Source organism: Pteropus vampyrus, unplaced genomic scaffold (genome assembly GCF_000151845.1).
Source record: "Pteropus vampyrus isolate Shadow unplaced genomic scaffold, Pvam_2.0 Scaffold132, whole genome shotgun sequence".
Taxonomy (NCBI): domain Eukaryota; kingdom Metazoa; phylum Chordata; class Mammalia; order Chiroptera; family Pteropodidae; genus Pteropus; species Pteropus vampyrus.
The window spans coordinates 1974729-1989498 of NW_011888913.1; the positions used below are offsets into that span (position 1 = coordinate 1974729).

A 14770-nucleotide genomic window follows, 5' to 3' on the forward strand; every position below is an offset into this window, starting at 1 on the left:
GATTGACGCTGATTTGCCTACCTGCATTTCTAGTCTAGGCAAAGAGGATGCCGTGGTTAAGATACAGGGCGGTGGGAGAGAGCAGAGAGGGAGGAGCAGCTCCCACCGCCTGACTAGGCGCAGCTCCCAGTGACGCGTTCTCTGTGTCCTGGCCGAAGGCCCTTTCTGTGCGTGATAGTAATCTATATGCAGAATTTCAAAAACGTACCTTATCTGCCTTTAAAAATTTACCAAATCGCCTGCAGTTGGTAAACATAATTCAGTGTATATGCTCTGGATTGTAGGAAAGTAAATTCTTGTTAATCGATGACTCAGTTGAAGAATGTGACCTTAAACTCTACAATAGAGAGTGATTAATGAGAACAGATAACGCTCCAGCTATTTCAACAGTGCCTGCAGCGAACACCAGAATGTTTGAAGAAAGGCCATCTTTGGTTCCCCTCTCGCCTCCTAGCTCCCTGATGGCTCAGAGATACCACTCCCTCCCATTTTACTGGGCAAACTGGGCTCCGACCCCCAGAAGAAGACGGTGTGTGTGTATGGACATCTGGACGTGCAGCCGGCAGCCTTGGAGGACGGCTGGGACAGCGAGCCCTTCACCCTGGTGGAGCGAGATGGTGAGGCCCCTGCTCAGGAGCACCTGTGTGGCTTGGCTGAAGCCAGGTCGCGGTGGTCTCCTGGGTGCCAGCTTCCCAGAACAGATGGCCTTCATGTAACTTAGAAGTCCAGTCCCCACAGATTTTGGCAGGTGTTCCGGTCCTGGAAACGTCACAAAAACCCCTGTCCTTGAGGAAACGAGGTCTCGTGGCCTTGGGTCAGCTACGCTTCCCTCTGTTGCTGGCAGGTCTCAGAAAACCGTCAGAACTGTGGCCTGTAGCTTCTCCCACTCCCCCGGGCCCCCCAGCTCCCCTTCCCCACTCCCCCAGGCCCCCCAGCAGCTCCCCCTCCAGGCCTCAGTCCCTGCCTCAGCCTCTCCCTCCGCCACCGCTCCTCTCACTTGTTGAGTTGAGTCCTGCACTGCCCCCCGCCCCACCCCCCGCCACCCTGTCGCCCGGCGATCTCACATGCCTCTGATTGGCACCTCTGGAGACTTGGTGACGCTGGCTTCTTCAGCTCTCTGTCTCGTCCCCTCCTCTATCACTGGTGCCACATGAATACCTGTGTAGGCACCAGCACTTGTCACCCAGTGCAGCCCCTCCCTGGCCACACAGGACAGGCACACTCAGTAGACTCCGGGCGTCGCCGGAGCTGGGCAGGGTGCTGGGCAGAGGGGCGCTGCGCTTGCCCTGGCGCTCGGCCCGCAGTCACTTCCGCAGAGGCAGGCAGTGGTCGCAGGAACAAGCAGGCTTCTGAGGGAGCCCTCTAGCGTCTGTGAAAAGTTGGGTTTAACTCGAAATTTCTAGGGTAATGATGGTTTTAAATTAAGCCTCATACTACTTTGGGGTGGGCCAAGTTAAAACTGCCAAACATTTGAAGTCTCAGGAATGAGGAATGAGGAAGTCAGGGGTGGCCAGGACAGACCACGAGAGAGACTGCGTCCCCAGCAGGCGATGGCTGTCCTTGTTCTGACCTGGTCTGTCTCTCAGTGCCTTGCGTCCCGTGACAGAGGGCCAGGAGGAGGGCCTGGCCTGCTTCCCCACTTGTGGTCCATGGCGGCCAGTGCCCAGCCCAGACACCCGGCTTTGTCCGGGTCTCAGGAGCATGTGCACAGAGGGACAGTGCTATGACTTACTACACATTGTGTCTTTTAGTTCTCAAAGTGATACCCTAGAAGAAATAAATCACAAATTTAAGATTTATTCTTTATCGATTTGATGTTGAAGTGGGGTGTGGTGAGGCAGGTAGTTGGTTCCTACCTGTGACCGGTTTCCCGCCCTTCCCGCTGCCAGCTGGTTATGGAAACAGATTTTAAAGCTGTGGCCGGCAGAGGTTTACTGGAGCTGTGTCTGACGTCCATGCCCCAGGTCCGCAGGACGCGCACACTGCCTGCCCGCGGTGCCAGCGGGCGGGAGGGGCTGGGCGCACCACGCAGCTTACTCCTGGGCGCCGGCAGTTCTGGCAGGGTGGTGGGTGGAGAATTGGGGCTCCTGGTGGGGTGCAAGGGGACTTCTGATTTCTGGAGGAACTGTTAGGACGGCTGGGTGTGGTTTTCTAAGATGTTACCAGATGTTCACTGTCGCCGTCATCATAACTTCATGAATTTGCTCGTTGCTGTTCCAGGCAAGTTGTATGGGAGAGGCGCAACAGATGATAAGGGGCCAGTGGCTGGCTGGATGAACGCCCTGGAGGCCTTCCAGAAAACAGGTCAGGTATGTTCCCCACGTCGGGCTGTGCCTGAGTCATCAGATTCCCTCCAAGTGCTACACAGCTGGCCCTGCTGTCCCCAGAACAGCTCGTAAAGCTCCAGCATCCCTGGGCTGTGAGGCAGCGCTCTCACCCACGCCGTCCGCACCGGGACGCAGAGTTACGGTTGTAAGTCGCAGTCTGGCTTCAGAAACTCTGCGGATGTGATCGTGGCGGTGTCCAGTGGCCGCACTGCTGATGCTGCAGCGGGGACCCAGGCCACACATGAGCGGCCCGCCAGAGAGCATGCTCGCCCCCTCGCATGGGCTCTGCGATAGCGGACAGGCCCCTTGCTCTGCGCCATTATCAGCTTCCTAAATGCACACTTTGTTTTAAAGATACATTTAAAAAATATTAAGTATCTATTCCTTGTTGAAAGTCGCCTGTAAAATACAGAGAAGTAGAGAGGAAAAAGTTGCCTAGAATCTCAGCATTTTGTTACGTGCCAATCTTTTCAACTGTTTTTAACCCAATTGTGATAGTATGTAGATGGTTTTTGCATCTTTTATCTCGTATTGTGATAAAAGCAGTTATATGACAAGCATTTTTGTCAGCATGAAGTGGTAGATTCGAACAGGGTCATGGAACCTCTGGTCCAGGCATCCATTTTGCACAGGAGAGAGCCAAGGCCCAGAATCTGTGGATGGCGGGGCCCATGTGGCCACCACGTGCTAGGCACAGGAGCAGCGAGGGCTCTCCATCCTCCAGGGCCCTCAGGGCCTGGGGCAGCCGAGGGGAGGAACGGCCATGTGTAGGGCAGAGCCACCCAGATCAGCTCCACTTACATCTGTCCCACACACCTGTCCCACACACCGAGGTCCCGAGAAGGATTCCATTCGTGGGCCTGAGGGGGGAAGGCAGGCCGTGCTGGGAGCAGTGCCACCTGGGGCCAGTCCTGGCCAGGTCTCTGCAGGCTGGGGTCCGAGCGAGGCCTGTGCCACACCGTGCACCCCGGGACACCGCAGAGCGGGGGCAGGTGGACAGTGGTGTATCAAAGTTGTCAGCGCTTCAGGATAGGGGCCTTGGTGCGAGAGGGTGGAAGCCATCATGCAGAAACGCCTTCTGAGTTAGGAAAAGGCTCTCCCTCCCTCAGGGCGGAGCAGGGACCAGGGTGGCTTTGTGTCACAGCCTTTTACATCAGTGCAGGCATGCTGGGTGCATGCAGAGACCCCGTGCCTAGGAGGCCTGGTGACACAGGAACTCCTCAGAAGGAGTTCTCAGGATGTGACTGTGGCTGGAACAAGGCTTGTCCCCTGACAGCCCAGCGCCTGGGGACTGGGTCACTATAGGACGCACACAGCCCCAGTGGCTGGTCTGGAGGAAGTCGCGTGTTTGAAATTGGTGATTTCAGAGTACTCGGCGACTTCCTGTCTGCTATTTCTAAGAACTAAAGGTTCACGAGCGCCGAACGCCTGCCAATGTTCTTCCTTTCACAGGAAGTTCCTGTCAACATTCGCTTCTGCCTGGAAGGCATGGAGGAGTCGGGCTCCGAAGGACTGGATGAACTGATATTTGCCCAGAAAGACACATTCTTTAAAGACGTGGACTACATCTGCATCTCTGACAATTACTGGCTGGGGAAGAAGAAGCCATGCATCACGTATGGTCTCAGGGGCATTTGCTACTTCTTCATCGAGGTACCGTGCCGCGCTCGGTGGTGGCGTCCCCAAGCCACAGTCAGCTTGTTCCCCGCTAGCTCACGTGTGGGTACCAGGAAGCTCCACAGGCATGAGGGAGGAACACAGTCCTAGCTCCCTCCCGTGGCATAAGCCCTCGTAACACTGCAGGCCCAGAGGCCGGTAGGAGGCAGCGTCACCGGCTTCCAGCTAGGGTGCTCTCCATGGTGTTGTCTGGAAGCACTTGAGAAAAGATGAAATGCTAGTCCATTTAGAGGAGAGAACGCGTGCAGTGCATTTTAAAGACTTGCTTTTAAAAGTTAGAATGTTCGTACTTCCGCCCATAAGCTTTGTCCCTTGACTGAGGATCGGAGGGAGTGGGGATGTTGCCCTCAGCACAGAAGACGATGGGGACAGGCCTGCGCTCACTGTCGGGTCAGCCGGGCCTCGGGCTCTCGTCTGCAGAGGAGGGTGGGGGTCCCTGCCACACAGGTTAGCTCCTGCGTGCAAAGGCGGCTTACAGGCCGGAAAGAGCTAGAAACGATCGCAGTTGCTGCACTCACCGCTCACTCCGGGCCAGGCACCCTTCTGCCTGTTGCAGACAACCTGGCAAGGACTCAGCAGCTGGAGGGAGCGCCTTCCTGTGCCATGCCGCGGGGAGGAGCCTAAGGCCATGAAGGCCCCACCCCAGCTGGTCACACAGCTAGTCAGTGCTGGCCGGGGTCTGAGCCCCTGTCCCTGGGCTCCAGGTCCTTGCTGGCTCTTTTTCATAGTCTCTCATCCTTTCAGCACTGGGCGTAGGGTCTTCACAGAACCTCCAGAAAGGACCTGAGAGCTTGACGAGTCCCCCACAGCGTGCCTCCTCCTGTGGGCATCACTCCTGGCTCAGCTGTGGGCAGCATTCCTGGTTTACTCGGACTGGCATTTCCAAGGGTGTTTTTTTGTTGTTGCTTCCAAAGTTTTGTAATTTAGGGAATACTTTGTTTTGATCGTTGAGGGCAAATCTTGATTTAAAAAATTGCCTGTCAGGTCTTGTGAACGTTCTTTGTTCAATTTACTGTCACATGATGATAATAAGCTTCCGCTAAGCAGCCAAACAGAGTGGCCTTTGTTTCCGTCCAGGTGGAATGCAGTGACAGAGACCTGCACTCTGGCGTGTACGGGGGCTCGGTGCACGAGGCCATGACAGACCTCATTGCGCTGATGGGTGAGCGGGGCTTTGGTGGGTGCGGGCGGTTTGGGGGAGAGGTCGGAGTGGGCCTTTTTCCAGGCCGCCGTCAGCGCTGGTGCATCCAAGCAGTTTTCACAAGCCACTTCTTGTCACGCTGTTTCTCCTTCCCCGCTCACTGCTCCCTGTAAAGACTGGACGCTGACGCTTCATTTCTGCCTCCATCTTCCTCACACCCTCCCTTCCCTGTGTCACCAAACCCTGCCTCGCCTCCAAGTCCAGCTTGGCACCCCTGGCTCCTTCCCCTAGACAGGGCATGTCCCCTGGAATCACACGACTGTCTTAGCTCTGGACACGGTGTGTGTCCTGTTCCTCAGAGCGCATCTGATCCAGTCTGCGATACGTGGTAACTGGCCACAGGGAGGTCTCCCGGTGGCCAGCTCTGTGAGAGCGAGGCCCCAGCTCCCTCGCCTGTTTCCCTCCCCAGGCGGACGATGGCTGCCACGCGTGTGCAGTCGGGAGGCCGCTCTGCCCGCACAGCATCCCCTCCGTAGCCGGGAGCAGCTGGTTTCTTGCAGGCAGTGCACCGAAAGAGAGCTTTCGGATAGCGTGCTTTTCAGGGGAGGCCCAGTGTGCCCTGGTCCGGGACAGGGGACGGTCTACCTGCCCTTCCGTGTCTCAGTCTCCGTACCTTAAAAGTGGGGTTGGTGCTGCTCGCCTCGCTGAGTCCTTGTGGTGGATAAATGTCATAAGAAATACGTGTGCCCGCGCCGTCACGTGTGCCAGGACGGCTGGCCCTCGGCCCGCGGCTGCACGGCCTACACCCTGGTCCTGCGGTGGGCACCGCTCGCCCTGCCGCCTGCGTGCTGAGTGCCCTCGCCCGCTCTCCCCAGGCTCCTTGCTGGACAGGAAGGGGAAGATCCTCGTCCCCGGCCTCAGCGAGGCCGTAGCGCCCGTGACGGAGGAGGAGCTGGAGCTGTACGACGAGATCGACTTCGACCTGAAGGAATACGCCAAGGACGTGGGGGCGGAGACCCTGCTGCACAGCTGCAAGGTGCCCAGGCCACCTGAGTGCCCTGTGTGGGGACGCCCGTGGGCGGGAGCCAGAGGGGCTGGCAGAGATGCGGGCGTGTCCGTGTGCCTGGCCATCGGGTGGTACGGGACGCTCCCGGGCCGGAGCTGGGAGCTTTTCGGCAATGTCCAGAGTTTGTTTTGATGACATGGGACTGGAGAACGTGTGCCGAGAAGCCCGGTGAGGGCAGCACTTGCCCGTTTGCATGAGGAGGACGCTGTGCTCAGCACTGGGCCGGTGGTGACTTCCTGCCTGACGGAGCCCATACAGGGGTGGCACCTGTTAGCACCAACGTTTACTTCCCCACTGGGAGAAACTCGGCTCTGGACCGTCTCTAGTTCCTGGTTTCCGGGTGTGGATGTGAGCGCACTCTGCGTAGCCAGCATTGCTCGAACTCCAGCGACAGGCTCTGGGGGGACAAGGGGTGCATGGCCAGCCGGCTCAGCTCTTGGCTTCTGTCTCTCCAAGAGACAGGTGGGCAAAGACCTCGAGAGGGTGTGTGGAGGCTGCACGGGTGGTCCAGAGCTGTGTGTGCCTGCAGGGGGCAGCGAGGCCCGCAGGAGATAGGCAGCCGAGCCGGGGGAGGGCGCGCCTGAGGCTCTGAAGATGCCTGGTAAAGGCTGAGATCAGCCGAGGCACCCTGTGCCCTCCCAGGAGGTGGCGGTGTGACCAGCTGTGAGAGGAGCGTGAGGCTCCCAGACCCCAGGACAGTGGTGAGGGCCAGGTGGGGGCTGGGTGGGGGCTGAGGCCGGGAGGCTGCCATGGGAGAGGACACTGGGCTGGCGTGGGGGGGATGAGCAGGTGGGAGAAAGTCGCCTTGGGCGACCACGTGGCGCGGAAGCTTTGCAGGTGGAGCTGGGAGACGGTCCTGGCCCGTGGCGGTCGGTGGGCCCCGAAGCCACGGGCAGTCTGGGAGGGACGAGTCTGGGAAAAGCGGGTCTGAAGCAGCGTCTGTCACCTTCTGCACTGCTGCATTCAGAGTGACATTTGCTGTTACGTAAGGTGTCACGGTGGGGCCACCTTACGTGTGTGGCTATGTCACTGAGCAGCCCTGGGGGCCCCATCGGTTTCTCTGGGCTGGCCAGCTGCTCAGGTGGCTGCGCGTCCTCTCCTGACCCATCTTGTGCCGCTGCTGGGACACACAGGGCACAAGAGGCAGTAGTATCGTTTATGTGCTCGGGAGACAGAAGACCGCTTCATGCCAGTCCCCTCAGTAGAAGGTGACGTTGCTTATCCATGGTCACTGGGCTCAGGACGCAGGGGGCTGCCCTGGCTCTCCTCCCCCCATGGGAACTACCCCCTGTCCCGGGTCCTGTGGGCCTAGCAAGGGGTTCACAGATGGCCTGTTTTGCCTCCCTCTTCCTCCTGGCGCCTCTGGCCCCACAGGAGCGCCATGTCTGTGGCACCCTGCCCCCAGCTTCTGCAGAGTTGGCAGGAATCACCAGCAGTAAAGAGCTGCGGTAGGGCGCAGACATGCCACCCGAGGGGCCGACCAGAGTGCGGAGCCCCCTTTGTGGGCTCGGGGGCGGGCGCCTCTGCCAGTGCTGCAGGCTCTGTACTCCTCCCTTGCTCGTGTGGCCCCTGGTTGATGGCTGGTGACACGGAGGGACCTCCCAAATGGCACTCCCATCCTCTCCAGCAGCAGACACTTGTCCCCTGACCCGCTCTGCCATTTCCTGCAGAAGGACATCCTGATGCACAGGTGGCGGTACCCATCCTTGTCCCTCCACGGGATCGAAGGCGCCTTCTCTGGTACGGGGGCCAAGACCGTGATTCCGAGGAAGGTGGTGGGCAAGTTCTCCATCAGGCTTGTGCCGAACATGACTCCGGAGGCCGTCAACCAGCAGGCATGTGGGGCGCGGGGGTACGGGGAACCAGCAGAGGCTCGGGGTGCAGAAGACGTCTCCTAGGGCTGCGGACAGCTGCAGAGACGCCAACCCCAAACCCACCCATTCCCACTTCTCGATTCTGGCCAGCTAGATTAGATAATTACTAGAATAAGCAGTTCAGAAACTGATTAAAGATAAAGGCCATATAAAAAGTGTCACATATAAGTGACATTCATCACTGCTGAAGCATGCCAAATCTTGACCTGACCTCATCCTGAGGCTTCAGATCGGATGCTGACTTCGAGTCAAGTATGTTATGGTAAGAGTCCAGGGGAGTGACTTCTGGGCTGTGGTGAGGAGCAGAGCGGAAGGTTCCAGAAGGGGAGGATCCAGAGGGGGCAGGTTCTGGTTGCTGTAGGTCAGCCAGGCTTTCGGGGAGCAGCCACCTGGACGGGCAGGTTTCCTGGGGTGGGGGGCTCAAGGCCTTGCCTGTTGCAGAGAAGCCGAGGATCAGGATTCTGGCATCAGGACGTGTCCCTGGGTCAGCACCAGGCTCAATTTTTGGTCCGGATGTGATTGTTCTTATAAAGCAAATCGAAGAAAATTTTTAAAACTTGGTTCAAATATTATCATGTGGGAATATTTCTATAAAGGGTAAATTGCTTGAGATTAAAACATTACCTTTTACTTTCAAATGACTGGATTTTGTTTCTTAAAATCCCTTTTTCTGTTATCACAGTTATGCAGTTCAGTGTTTAGCAGCAGAAAATGAGAGCTCCTGTAGATTCGTAGACCGGCTGTAGGCCCGTGGTAGGCCCGTTGTAGATGCGCTGCAGACTCAGTCTGCGTTCGCTGTAAGCCTGTCGTAGACTCGTGGTAGATCCTCATAGAACAGATCCCTGGCACCGGATCAGGTGCCAGGCCTTATGACACTGTGTCTCCTCTGTGTGTGGTTCAGGTCACAAACTACCTGACAAAGAAGTTCGCCGAGCTGCGCAGCCCCAACAAGTTCCGGGTGTACATGGGCCACGGCGGGAAGCCCTGGGTGTCCGACTTCAACCACCCCCACTACATGGCCGGGAGGAAAGCCCTGAAAACAGGTAGACTTTCTCCTTGGGGACGGGTGCTGGGCCCCTCCCGTGTCCTATGGGCACATGGCTACGGGGTGACGCTCGGAGCAGAGTCGGCATGCAGGCTAGGCGGCACCCCCAGCGACCTCGCGGGTGGCCGCCGTCCCCAGGCCTGCAGGGCGGGGGATCCGCGATGGAGCCCAGCCTCGCAGCCCAGGGCTCACCGCCCCTCTTTCTTCATTTCCCCCGCAGTGTTCGGTGTGGAGCCGGACTTAACCAGGGAAGGTGGCAGCATCCCTGTGACCCTCACTTTTCAGGAGGCCACAGGCAAGAATGTCATGCTGTTGCCTGTGGGTTCAGCCGATGACGGCGCCCACTCCCAGAATGAGAAGCTCAACAGGTGAGGCTCCAGGCCCTTGGTCCTGAATCCAGGCCAGTCTCCTCGTGGGTGCCAGTGAGAAATCCTGTGACAGCCCAGGGCGTCCCCCAAGTCCCCTCCAGTTCCTTCCTCGTTCACACTGCCGCCTGTCCTGCTGCAAAGAGAGCGAGAGGCGGCGGTTTCTGGGGACACCCCCCCTCCCCCAGTGCTCTCCACCGTCTGTCCTTGGTGTGGTGACACCTGATTGGAGGCAGGGGAGACGGCCTGCGGGCAGTGGCAGCTCTTAAAACCCAGGTTTGACCGGTGGTCTGTGTTTAGCTCTGTGCTTCACCTGCGACTCCTGAAAGGGCCTCTGCACGTCCCTGCTTGAAAGATCCCAGCGTCGTTGCCGGCTTCACAAGCCACCTTCATGCGTCCCTGCTTTATGCAGACGTGATGGGGACCTCTGAGTTGGCAGCAGTGAGCAGAGGCCCACACAGGCAGGGAGGACCAGAGGCAGTTGAGGAAGAGCTGCGGGGGACAGGAAGCAGGGGCCACCCCACGGTCATGGGTGGGCCCGTCAGGGCCAAAGACAGAGGCAGAGTCCCCGCATGGGGGCTGAGGGACAAGACAGACCTGGATCCTAGGGCACGAGGTGGAGGCTTCAGATCCGAATGATGGGAGGGCTTTTCATAACCAGGCACTGGGTGAGAGCGTCTGTTCTGTTGGACCGGGACCAGGGCCGGTCCCTGTGGGGCAGTCAGACTGACCTGCACTTGGGACCGGGTGCCTGGATTCTAACGGCCAGCAGAGCTCGGGGCCGGCCAGCCGAGATGGTGGGGTGCTCCCAGAATGCCATGCGTGTGCCTGGACCTCGGACACCAGCCAACACAATGACTTGTCCCTCTCCATTAGGCATAACTACATAGAAGGAACGAAAATGCTGGCCGCGTACCTGTATGAAGTGTCTCAGCTGAAGGACTGAGGGCCCTGTGTCGGGGAGCGCCACCGAAGGAGCCCCACCCTCCCCTGTCCCCTTCCAGTTGCTCTTGAAGGCAGTGTCTGTCCCTGTCCCCTCCCGTCAGGCCATGCACAGACTTCCCAGCGTAGACTCGGGGATACCCACTGTCCCCAGGGGGTTACATCCAGCAGGCAGTCTCACGTTCAGCCCTGGGGGCTTACAGATGACCCTGAATGACTGTGTCCCCAGAAAATAGGCACAACCTAACAGCATGAGTTCTTCTGTAGAAAGTTGTGGTCGACGTCCACTTGGGCTAAACCGAGGCCTGGGCGTGTCCTGGTCCCATGTCTGCCTCCCGATTCAGGGTCAGGGAGCGGATGCCTCGAGGGGCTGCCCTCTGGTCACTCGCGGTCGCACGGTGCCGTCCTCCCCGAAGACCGTAGCCAATGCTGACACCTCCCAGCATCTTGTTGGCCCTCACACCTGAACCTAACGGGCTTGTTGGTCTGTGCTGATGAATAAAAAGTACCAGTGAAGCCTCTGGATGCGTCACTGCCCGTCCGACTTGCCCAGGGAGCACACTGCATGTGGCAGGGTGGTGGCGTGTCCCCCTCCCCAATCCCTGTGGCAAGAGAGTGCCCCCCATTCCTTACACCGCCAAGTTGCCAAACATCAAATTAAACTGGTTTAAACAAAATGGAGACTTTATTGGCCCAGCTGATAAAAAGACCAGAGTAAATGACACTCAGGCCTTGTAAAGTCTGCGTCGCGGCCACTTTGCCGGCCATCGGGACGTGTGGCTCAGCACTTGAACAGGAAAAGGGTGCTAGCTATTGGGCCCTCATAGCGACACTTAATAGCACAGGGTAGTGGCACTGGAAGTCATCCTTTTAGCTCCCATGGCCTCTCTCTGACACCTGCTCCCTGAGACCGCCCCCGTCCCCGGAGGCCTGCGCACGATGTCCTTCCTAGCCAGCCATCCCAGTCCTCAGGTCAGCTGACCCTGGGAAAGCGGGCTCGGTCACTGTGCACTCATGGGGCCCACCCTCTGAGCCACCCGTCCAGGGGCGTGCACACCAGCTTCCAGCTAGAGCACGCGAGCTCTACTCGCGAAGAGGGTGTTTGTCAGCGAACGTCCCAGGAGAGCTGCGCATAGGGGAGGCTCTGGAATGGCCAAAATTACCATTAGTTACTCCACGGCGGGAAGCCGGCCACTGGTGACAACACGGCTGCCTGGTCTCCTTGGGAAAGGACTTTACAGGGCCACATTCCTGACCTGGAGGAACTTGGATGCGGGAACGTGGAGTTCACTCGTCGCTGGTTGCTGTTTTGGTTTCGGTCAGGAAGGCGGTGCTGGACCACAAGGATCTTAACCCACGATCAGTGAGGATGCAGGCTAGGCTACTGTGACGGGACCAACGGCTTCCCCGCGTCACAGGTGACATTTCTCTGCACACAGGGCCACGCAGGCCGGCCCGGGCTGGCACGGTGGCCCCTCCGTGCTGGTGGCTGGGCTCCTGGATGGCGCCTCCCCCACCCTGTGTCCTCTCCTGTGCGTGACCGCTGCTGCAGCCCCTGCCTCTCCAGCTGCGTTTCACCCTGGCGTGAGGAGCAGGGAGGGGCTGTTTTGCTTGAGGGCGCAGGCCAGAGGGAAACGCTTCTTCCATTGGCATCTTACTCTTAGGAAGCAGTCACATGGCCACTCCAAACTGCACGGGAGTTGGGGAGCCAGGCCTGGCCGAAATCCTGGGGCTCTGCAGGAGGGGAGCATACTGGGCAGTCAGCCTTTAAGTCCTCCTCGCGCCGTGGTTACCATGACATTTGTCCCAAGGAAAACCGAGAGAAGGAAACGGTATGCAGCATTAGACTCAGGGGACACTGTTACTCATTTTTCAGAGAAAATTGGGACCTCTGCCTTGGCCCCGAGGCTTTGAGGAGCATGCCGAGTGGTGAGGGGCAGCAAAGCTTGCCACCCAAAGTATGCCTTCTTTTAGATGTTGATTATTTTAGCTGGTTATTTTTAAGAAACTAAAGATTCAAGAAAAACCTTTGACCCTCCTCACAACTGCCTAACCAGAGGACCTGCTCCAGGAAGGAGCCGTTATCATACACGACTAGTTTAACATGAACTAGGCGTGATGGGGACGAACCTCGCGAGACTTGGTCAGTCCTCTCTGTGTTCCCACAAATTTATTTACCAAACGTTTGCTTTTGCAGCTCCACGTGAATTTCCTTCCTGCCCTTTGAAGTCCCAGACCCATCCCCCACCCCTTCTTAGCTCCAGATGGCATCTCGGCCTTAACCGCCCATTCTGTCCTCAGGTCTCATTCTTAAGAGGACCCCATATGTACACACGTCATAAATTTGGTCATTTAGTCCAGACTGAAGAACTTAGAAGAGAAGAAGGAAAATTAATATTTCCACGCCCCCAGTTTCGGGGAGCGGGGCAGGAGGCCGGCCCTGGCTGGATCCGTTCGCTCTAGGCCAGCTGGAGGTGAGACCCTGGGGGTCGGCCCCAGGCCGGCACGAGGTAGGTGTTCTCACTATGTCGCACTCCCGCCATTTCTGGCCGTGGGGTCTCGTGGGTGCGAGAGTGGTAAGAACCTTCTTCTTGTTCTAAATTTGGATGAACAGGAGAAAATATGTGAAAGTAGCTTTGGGGCGAAGGTGACGCGGTAAAGATGTGGTTTGGGGACTCTCGCTTCCTGCGATCCTGCCCTCGTGTGGCCGTGTCGTCTGCGTCGTCTGCGCCGTCTGCCTCGCTGTTTGGAGAGCTTGGTTTTCCTCGTTGGTCTCTGGTCCCCGGGGGGTGCACGTATCACCATGCTTCGGGCAGCCAGTCAGGTAGAATGGGGATTCGGGGCAGCCATGTCCAGTCGATTCATCTTTTGCGTGACTGTGCCAGCCAGCTCCCAGGGGGATTCGTTATGAGGGGTCCCGGTCCACAGAGGCCTTTGTCACTTCAACCTTCATTGCATTACTGCCTGTAGCAATAATGCCACAGGGGCTTTTGCCGTCGGACTGTCCTGGGGGTGACCTTTAGGATCCTGTGAGGGCTGTGTCCTTGGAACTCTGTCGAAGCCTCTTGCTTCCCTGGTTAGACCATGCAAGGCTTACTGATTTGAGTCACTATTGAGATTACTAAATCCTACCATCACTGGCCAGACAATGGGTCCTTTGAATTGGGAAAACTTCTATACTGGAAAAATTTTAGAGCTCTCATTGTAAATAGCTGTTTTATTGGTTCCTATAGAAAGACCAATTTTTTAAAAAGCGGGAAGAATACAAAGAAATATAACTACCAGCCTTCTACACAAAAACCAGTTTGGAAAGCCTTATTGAATGTTTTGCTTCAGCTTCCTCTCATGGGTCTTACAGATATTAATAAAAACATGAAGTTAATTAACGAGAATGGGGAGAGGCTGAGGGGAGTCACAGGACTCTTCCCAACAAGGTAGAAATTTTGAAAAGATTATTAAGAAATAAGGCGAATAAAGTAAATATTGATGAGAGCAGAAGAAAGGAAGCAGGAGGGGAAGTCAGGGCTTCATCTGCAGGGTCAGTAAGAAATGTGGGAGAGGAATCTAACACTGAAGGGGTGAAGCAAAGGTTTTAACAGCGCGACCTAAGATCGGGCAGTCAAAGAGAGCCCCCGCCGGTCCCCATCATCACAGCGCCCGGCACGGAGAAATGTTAAAAGCTGGAAGGCAGAAATTCCAATGGGAAACCTGACCAGCAATCGCTGGGGCTGCTGTAGGGGAGTAGCCTCCTCCTGGGTCCAGAAGCCCCTGTGCACCGCAGTGGCTCAGGTGACAGGTTGAGAGAACATAAAAATGTCATGGCCAATAAGAGTGTGAAGATTGCAGTGTTTAAGCAGACAGTACATAAAGAGGTTGTGTCAGCTTCACCTGAATGTTTTAATGGGAATGAGTATTAAACCTGGCTGGGGACCACTTCCCCCACGCACTACTTGAGAAAAGAAGGCGCGTAAATCCGCCCTTCAAACAGTATAAACTGACGTAGGAATGGAATCAGTAAGATCTCTGAGCCCACCTGGTGTGGAATGGAAGCTACAGGCTTCTGGGCCCGGAGGGGGAGGGGCGGGGAGCGGATGCAAACAGAATTTTGAAAAGCTTGTAACCTGGGTGGACACTCTCTGTGCTTTCAGGACGCAGATGTCCCACCCCATCTTCTCTAGAACCTAAAGCCATTCCTTTAAATGCAAATGATTATTAGAAATTGGGCAAATAAAAAACCCTAAGTGTTTTCTCTACAACTATGAGATCTGTTTGTGTTTGTGTTTGTCTGGTTTTTTTTATTTTATAAAATTTATTTAAATTAGTTTCAAGTATA

The 14770-nt window shown here is 56.8% G+C and overlaps 1 protein-coding gene across 1 annotated transcript in view; it reads left to right on the forward strand.

The window, feature by feature from the left end:
- Nucleotides 1–10958, forward strand: part of CNDP2 (carnosine dipeptidase 2) — a 15883-nt gene extending 4925 nt beyond the window's left edge. Inside the window, exons 4-12 of the mRNA XM_011367334.1 lie at nt 455–617; nt 2221–2309; nt 3780–3980; nt 5082–5166; nt 6021–6181; nt 7882–8046; nt 8987–9128; nt 9351–9498; nt 10372–10958. Of these exons, the coding sequence (XP_011365636.1) occupies nt 455–617; nt 2221–2309; nt 3780–3980; nt 5082–5166; nt 6021–6181; nt 7882–8046; nt 8987–9128; nt 9351–9498; nt 10372–10441 (1224 nt within the window). The 3' untranslated portion in view covers nt 10442–10958. The remainder of the gene's footprint in view (nt 1–454; nt 618–2220; nt 2310–3779; nt 3981–5081; nt 5167–6020; nt 6182–7881; nt 8047–8986; nt 9129–9350; nt 9499–10371) is intronic.
- Nucleotides 10959–14770: the final 3812 nt, after the last annotated feature.